The sequence below is a fragment of the Echinops telfairi genome, unplaced genomic scaffold, assembly GCF_000313985.2.
Source record: "Echinops telfairi isolate 266 unplaced genomic scaffold, ASM31398v2 ScPeMD7_7469;HRSCAF=8507_0, whole genome shotgun sequence".
Lineage (NCBI taxonomy): Eukaryota > Metazoa > Chordata > Mammalia > Afrosoricida > Tenrecidae > Echinops > Echinops telfairi.
The window spans coordinates 55,179,787-55,188,015 of NW_022111372.1; the positions used below are offsets into that span (position 1 = coordinate 55,179,787).

The 8,229-nt window shown below is 57.9% G+C and overlaps 1 protein-coding gene across 1 annotated transcript in view; it reads right to left on the minus strand.

The window, feature by feature from the left end:
- The window catches only part of ERGIC1 (endoplasmic reticulum-golgi intermediate compartment 1), a 137,213-nt gene that overhangs the window by 26,007 nt on the left and 102,977 nt on the right, over positions 1 to 8,229 (minus strand). The window contains exons 6-7 of the mRNA XM_045284868.1: positions 6,857 to 6,961; positions 1,932 to 1,992 (exon numbers count right to left, since the gene is read on the minus strand). Of these exons, the coding sequence (XP_045140803.1) occupies positions 1,932 to 1,992; positions 6,857 to 6,961 (166 nt within the window). The remainder of the gene's footprint in view (positions 1 to 1,931; positions 1,993 to 6,856; positions 6,962 to 8,229) is intronic.

Consider the following 8,229-nt stretch of genomic DNA (forward strand, 5'->3'; position numbering starts at 1 on the left):
CACAGTCCAGGTTGGAAGGGTTCACCTTAGCGTCTGTCCTGACGTCGCTCAAGATGACAGCAAAGAGAATGACTAACGTGCAAGAATCGCGTCCAGAAAAGCTCATGGAAATTTCCGTTATCTCTTCATTCCATGTTCCCAGGAAGTTTGTGGAGCCCCCTGGCGTGGCGAGCGCTCCCTGTGCCCAGGTTGTGCCCTCAAGCCTCACCTGCTCTTGTTAAGCCGCATAGGAAGGCTGTCAGGCTTCGCTGCCCCTTACGGTGGCAGAGACTGGGGGGAGGCTTCCCTAGGCGCCCAGGGCTGGGCCTGGAATGTGGGGTCCCCAGAGGCCGATCCTCAGCATCTCAGTGCACCCACCGTCTGATGGGGCTCCTCTAGGGGGCCTTCTATCAGTAGGCCCTCATGACACAGAGCTGGCTGTGCTTATGTGCCGGGAAAGTGACAGTGGAAAGGGTGGTGCAGTGGGCAGAGGGGCGTGGTGGGGAGGAAACCAGGTCTGTAAGCAGGAGTGGGGTTACTTCTGCAAGGGCTTCCCTGAGGTGGTGATATATGAGCTGAGATCTGAGTGACAAGCGGCAGCCAGCATGTGAAGATCTGAGAGCCAAGAGAACCACAAAGACCAAGGTCCAAGGGGCTACTGAGCTGGGGTGCGGTGGGCATGACACCAGCCCTCCCCCGGGCTCGCTGTGGCCTCACCGTGCACATTACTCTTTCCCCTAAGTCAGCCTGCTGTGGGCTTTGGCCCCAGCCCCGAGGAGGCCGAGGTTTAGCCTAGACCCTCGGTCTGCTCTCGCATGCCGGGCTCTTCCAGCCTCCTCCTCCAACTCTCAGGTCACCGAGGGCCCAGGCCAATTGCAAGTGTAGGTGCGGCAGCACCAGGCCAGACACAGAAAGACAAGGATGACCAGCCACTCCTAGGGCACCAGGGAGGAGGGGCGTAGCATCAGAAAGGTGGTTTTACTTCAACTCCAGGTGTTGCTGCCAGTGGTGCCAATAGGTGATAGGCTACCACCCTAAGGAGCCCAGTTCTACTCAGACACACTTGGGGGCGCCAGGAGTTGCAGTGGACAGCTGGTCTGACTGCTGCAGTCGGAGTGGGTGTGGACCCAGGCCATCAGCATCGGAGGGCAGTCCCGGGGTGGGGAAATGTAAAGAAGAAGAAAATGCCATTACGAAAGCTGGGCCGGGCTTCGAGCGGGCTGCTGAACGGCAATGAGAAAGTCTGGAGACAGTGGTTGGGAAATGGTGTCAGGTATGCCAGCCGGGACAGAACGGCTACAAATGCTTTGAAGAGCCACCTCTCTTCTCGGCAAGCGCCCGACAGGACAAAGAAGTGAAAGGCGCAGTTTCTTTGAGGGCACGCCAGGAATGGATGTGCCAGGGTCTAAGACGTCAGGTGTGTATACACACACAGGCGTGTGTGCACAGGTGTAGGTATATCTGTGTGCAGGTACACTCTGCCCGAGGTGCACGGGCATTGAGGTGGGAGAGGCCTCAGCGCAGCCGCTCATGGGAGAGAGGGATGCAGGGTGGGGAAGAGGGCGGGGTGCTCGAGGTGGTCAGACCTGAATGAGGGTGAGCCCTGGTCAAGCCACCTACACACCTGTTCGCATGGGCTCTGCCATCACTCCTGAGAGCCCTCAGGTGACAATCTCAATTAACCATGACTAGGTGGTGGTCATGATAACCACTAGGAAGATAATAGCTGGTTTGGACTGAGTCCTGATGGTCTGTGAGGGGCTTTGGCCTCCTTCCCCTGGACGCAAGTCACTTTTCTATCCTGATCTTAGACGGGGGCAAGGCCAATGCCTCCCAGGCAGGCCGCCGGAGGAACTGAGGCAACATGGGCACGAGTGCTTGGTCTTGCCCCCTCAGGCCCTGTCTACTGGGCTCCCTGCTGCTCTACTGGGACTCAGGGCAGGGGAACTTACGGTTGGAGTTGAGTCTGTCGGCTCCCCCAAGAGCGTTGAAAGCCCCCTGGACGTTCTGGACCTGTGAGGGAGACAGAGAGGAGTGTGTCAGCAGAGGCCCGGCCGTGGAGGACTGGGAGGTGCAGCCTGGCCTGGGGAGGCCCGGGGGCTGGTCACATGTCAACGGGGATCCCGTAGCCCCTCTGAGAGAGAAGGTGTGGGGAACCAGGTGCAGCTCAGGCTGGCACACAGCAGACGCTGGCCTGCTCCCTTACTATGTGCCAGTCCTGGCAGGGGCTCTGTTGAAGCTGGCAAGTTGGCTCTGACTCGAGACCCCAATGTCGCCTAGCCCGGCCCCTGCTTCTAGCAGCTTCACGACACTGCTCTGTCGTGATCCATCGGGTTTCCGCGGGCTGATGTTTGGCAACAAATCTCCAGGCCTTTCTCCCACCTGTCTTAATCTGGAGGCTCTGGGCAGCCTGCCTGTCACAGTGACCCTGCTGGTGTTTGAAATACCGGTGGCCGAGCTTCCAGCATTAGCGCACCAGGAGAACCATGACAGTACGACAAAGCCATCAGGAGACCAGTCCCTAGAAAGGGACATCGTGCTTGGCACTTTTGAAGGGATGACTGGCACAGGTATTGTTGGGCCCCTTTGACAGAATGAATGCTGACCCACAGCTGAGCCAGGCACGGAACCCAAGTCTGCTTGAATTCTTTCTCATAAGCCACAGAGAAAACTCAGGTGGAGTTGCGTCTGGGGCCCGGCCCTCTACGAGGTCACTCCAGAAACCCAGGGCCAGGGTACTTTGGACTGCTGGCCTTGCCCCTCGCTTGAGCAGCAAACACAGGAGCTGTGAAAAGCCCGCTTCTCAGCCCAGTAGATGTGCCCTGAGGGGCTGCTGCAGCTCGGGGCCCCAAAGTCTTCCTTCCTCCTCTTTCCTAAGTTTCCTGGCACACCCATAGCAGGAAGGGCAGGCACAGGGCAGGGCCACGCTGAACAGGGGCTACTGAACTGGCAGAGTCCCTGGGTAACACGCACGATCAATGTGCTTGGGGGCTAACTGGAAAGCTGGAGGTTTGATTTCACTCAGAGGGACCTCAGAAGAGTGGTCTGGAGATCTACTTCTGAAAGATCACAGCCAGGAGAGAGCCCATGGAGCAGAGTTCTACAAGGACAGGCACGGGGTCTCCTTAAGTCTGTGTGGGCTCAATGGTAACTGGTTTGCTGGGAGGGCAGACTGGGCAGAGAGGGCCTGGAGGGCTTCCTGGAGAAGGTGGCACCAGCACCAAGAACTAAAGGAAAGCCAGACTAGAAAGAAAGGCCTGGTGGTGTACTTCTGATGAAAAGTCTATGGCTGACAATAGTCCGATTTGCAATTGATTACTGGGTGGCCCAGGACCAGGCAGTGTAGGGTCTCTATAAGTTGGGGGCCACCCAGCAGCAACTAACAGTAACCGCCAATGACCAAGCACAGGGCCACTGCCCTCCCTGTACACCTGCACACCGCAGGACAGGTGTTTCCCCTCTCTGCAGCCCTTCTTCACTTCCCCCTCAGCCTGCTTTAGGTGGCTCTCCATCATCTGGCCAGAGGTAGCAGCCAGGCTCTCCCACCCTGAATCTGTGATAGTTCCTCGCTCCCCATAAGCCCTGGCTCTCCCTCCACCTGGCAGGTGGACATGCCTGAGTGTGGCAGTTACAGAATCTCCGGTCAACTTGCGAAGGGGTGGAGTCTAGCCTGTCAATCAGGTCATAGCCAATGAGGCCTCTGTGTGGGCATGGCCTTCTCCCAAGGATTCTGGGAACTCCTATCTTCCTCTTTGGAGGTGGGACACACACTCTCTCTCCCTGTGAGACATTCCTGTTGACAAGACACATGGAGCGACATTAGAGGCCTGGAGTTGTAGGAGCCACGTGGAAACTCCTGCCTGTGCTGAGATGCTTCCACTGCCACTGGATCCACAAGACTTTCCACTCACTAGCCTGTGATCTTCCTGCATTCAGCGTCATTGCATGTGTTGTGTGAGTCTGAAGAGGACTTTATAGATTGGTATAGGACATATGGGCTAATATCAGACTTATGGACTTGATCTGGACTGGGCTGGGATGTTTTCTTAATGTACAATTACTTTGATATAAAGTTCTCTCTTACACACGAGTCTCCCTGGATTTGTTTCTCTAGTCTACCCAGACTAACAGACTGAACATCACTCTCTGTCATGGGTGTGTGCAGATCCATTTTTCTGAAAGTAATGTTGAGGTGTGGAAATGACCAGTTGGTTGTATCACAGAATGGGCCCTTGGAGAGGCCCTGCTGTGGAGGACCCATTCCTTTGTCCTGCTCCTGGTCAAATCCTTGCCATCCTACAAAGCTTGACTGGACATCCCCTTCTCTGGGGGGGCACTCCCTGGCCTCCCAGGATGGGTATGTGTGTGTGTCCCTCCACCCCAACATGCTATGCTTCAGTGATCCATAAGGCCCCTCATTCTTCCACTACCACCAGCTGTCACCAAGTGGACCCCAGTTCATGGTGACGCCCCACCCCCACCCCCACCCCGGGGGCATCAGAGTAAAACTGTATGTACTCTGGGGCATTTTCAGGGGTTGATTTTTTCAGAAGTAGACCAGCCGGCCTTTCTTCTGTGTGGACTTGAACTTTCCACCTTTCGGTTAACAACTGAGCACATTAACCTTTCCACCACCCAGGAAGTGTGGTGGTGTCATGTTTATTTACACCTGATGTCTTCTTCACTTAAACTGTTTAGTCATCACTCTAAGCCCCGGGCATGGCACCGGGCAGATCCTTCTGGAGAACCTGAAGAATACACTACTGTATGACACACAGTCAAGAGTGACCTGGGCCCAGACACACCTGGGTTTCTACACGCTGCGTCGCCTCGGGCAAGTTCAGGTTACCCAGCTGTTCTGAGCCAGTTCCCTAGGATGGGGAAGAAGGTCCGTCACCCACAACGCCGCTCTCAGTGAGAGCCCCGAGCGGGAAGGGTGTGGTGAGGGGCAGAGAGAGCTCAGATTCCAGCTGTGCCACTAGTGAGCTGCATGACCAGGGGTTCTCAGTGCCAGGCTGATATGAGGGCGTGGTGAGCTGGTGGGGACAGAGGTGGCAAGGGGGCTGCCCGATGCTTGATGTCCCCCATGGCCTGCTTGCATTTTCTCACCTCCGCTGCAGCGAGTCCCTGGCGGCCAAGCACCAGGCTTTACCCTGCAGGGCTGTCATGGGGTGACCAGACGACATTCCACAACGGCAACCGTGACTTTGACCACAGGCTCTGTGCCAGCCACTGGTCCACGAGCTTTGTGGGGACTGCTGGTTTCACCCTCATGACGGCCCTGTGAAGCTGGTACTGCTATTGCCCCCATTTTATAGTGGGATAACGGAGGCCCAGGGGGGTTGCATCCCGTATCTGAGGCCATGCAACCAGTAAGTGGTGGGGCCAGGCTGTAAACCCATGAAGCCAAGCCAGGAATGCGGGCTCCCAACCGCCACAGAACCAACAACAAGGTGGCAGGGTGGTGACCCATGCCGAGACTCAGTCTGCGGGGAGCGCGTCTGGGGACCGAGTGGGTTGTACCCCACTGTGAGTATGCACAGAGTCTAGCCTTGTCGTTCCTAAGCCCAGTCTCCATGAGGTGACCCTCCAGGGCCACCAGGGGGGACGGGAAGGCAGGGGCCAGGCCCCTCCAGGGCCAAAAGCACAGGAAGGATGTGTGTGCGGGGCGGCATACACTCAGGCGGGTATGGCGGGAGGCAGTGTTCGGGTTCACATCCCCGCTCTGCAGCAAGCAAGCTGGGCGGCGGGCTTGTGCGCCCCCATCTTCCCTTCTGGAACATGGGGCAGTATGGCACCTGGCTCTTGGGCTGCCTGTGGAGCCAGTCCTTGGCCCAGGGAGGGGGCTCACTCATCAGGTGTCCTGTAGAGCCACGTGGCTCACGTGAGTGCACTTTCCTAAGCAGCATGGGTAGGCGTGCGATGCCTCAATGGGCGGTGGGTGTGTAAGCGTGACTGAGTGGGTGTGGGGACTGTGCCTCAGTGCATTCCTGAATGTGTGCATGTGCGGGTGAGGGTGAACACACAGACAACTTGGAGTGTATGTGGTCTGAGCAGATGTGTGAACAGTGTCACGTGCATGTGCAACGTGTCACGTACCTGTGTGTGTGCATGCACATGTGTGAGATTCAGAGAGAGGGCCCCCGCTGAGCACCTCAGCCAGGGATCAGGAATTGCATCACGCCTGGTTTGAGGTCAGGACCTCGGGGGCCGATCAATCCCAGCTGGGCCAGGTCACAGCAAGGAGGCCTCTGTGAGCCTTATTCTCTCTGTGAGAAAAGCCCACCTTTGGATGGCTGGAGAGGAGGGGGCAGCATCAGCGCCCGACCTGTCTGCTCACTGCGCAGCCGCAGCCCTGCTGGGTGCTCTGCTGTGCACTCAGGGCTGTGGAGGACCCTGCCGCCGCTGAGGCCACAGGGTGTCTTTGTGAACAGGAAAGCAACACAAGATGAGGGAGACCTCCACTCTCCGTGTTTTCCCTATTTCACCGCCCTGAGCACTGAGCAGGGAGGGCGATGGGCTGGACCCCGGCTCAGCAGGCTACCTGCTGGGGAGGCCTAGGTGAGTGGCTCCTCCAGCCCCCGACTCCGCCGTGCCCCAGGCTGCAGTGAGAGCTGATGGCCGCTAGTCCCTGCTCATTCACTGTAAGTCCCTGTCCCTGGGCCACAGGGCTCAGCCCAGGCTCCGAGGCTGGTGCCTGATGAAGTGCAGCTCCTGCCCTCGAAGGCAGTGCCAGCGTAGTTGTGTGATAGAGCTGAGCAGCAAGTGTCCCCTCCTGAAGACTCACCCTGGGCCCAGCGGGGCCAGAAGGCACTGGGACACTGCCCTTTAAGGCTCCCCCCCTCCAAAGCCCCCGTCCAGTGTGTTCCCTGCTCACCTGCAACGTGTCCCCGAAGGAGAGCTTGTGGATGACATGCGTCATGTCTGGGTTCTGTGGCTGGGCAGTGGCACTGTGTGTGGACACGTGGAAGTTGCCCGGGACCTGGGGAGAAAGGCACACATCAGACATTTGGGAAGCTGTCGGTGTGTAGGATCCCTGCTATCCTGGCTTGGACACTGCCCAGCTGTGTGGCTTTGGGGAAGTCGCAGTCCTCTCTGAGTCTTAGCTTCCTCATCTGTAGAATTGGGCAATAGGTGTAGCTACCCCCGAGGGGCCTGCAGCTACCCAGTGAGGATGTGTGTCGAGAGTCCACCTGGAGGCTGGGCAGCTGCTCACCAGCAACTGCTGTGGCTTCTGGGCAGTTGGCCTGACAGTGGGGAGGGGGATGACCTCTGTGCCTGCAGATCAATAGGATCTTCCCTGAGCCCCAAATGAAGAACACCCCCCTAACCAACTGCCTCATCACCCTCAACTGCGGGCTCCTGAAGGCAGGGCTGTGAAAGCTCTTCTTCCCTGGGTCTGCAGGCCCTTGTAGCAGCGAGCCTGAGAGGGCGAGGAGTGAATGGCACTGAGGACCACTGAGCGCCCAGAGCCCCTCAGAGACTCCCCATGGCCCCTTCTGCCAGCAAAAGGCCCCTCCATCCACCCAGCTGCTCAGACCGAAATCCCCAGCGCCAGTCTGGGCTCTTGTCTCCAACCTCTGACACCCACGTCCTGTCACTGCCAGCGTGCGGTCTCTCCTAAAGTCTCCACTGCTCCCCCGGGCCTAGGCCTTCTCTTGACTGGACACTGGCATCAGTCTCAATGGGCTCCCAGCGTCTGCCCTTGTCTCCCACCCCAGGTTTCCCTTCCATAGCACCCAGGGGGGCCTTTGGATCCCAATGTTTGGTCTCATTACTCCCCTGCTCAGCACTCTCCAAGGCTCCGGTCTCTCTGGGCCCTCACATTGGACACGGAGCTGGCTGTGCTCTGGCCATCAGACCCTCCACTTGCTGTCTGCGTGCTCCCCTCTGGCCAGGTGGAGGCTGTTTCTGAAGCAGAGGCTAGCATGGACCTCAGAGTCCCTGCAGCTCCTGCTGCCCCTTTCCCCTCCCTCAGGCTCAATAGCACTGCATCAGAGGGCACTCCCCCTCTTGCCCCCCACCCCCAGACCTGCTTAACTTTTCCCCATCATGTCCTGTTCTCCACTTTCTCCTCCCACTAGCTGTCAGCATCCACTATTAGGGATTTTTGTCTGCTTTGTTCCCAGCAGGAGCCATGATGGTACAGTGAGTTAAGGGTTGGACTGTGAGTTAGTTAATTGTGCCAGCCTGGCCAATAATCACATGTGGTGCTGGTTGAAAGGCGGAGGGATAAATGGGTGGTGAACC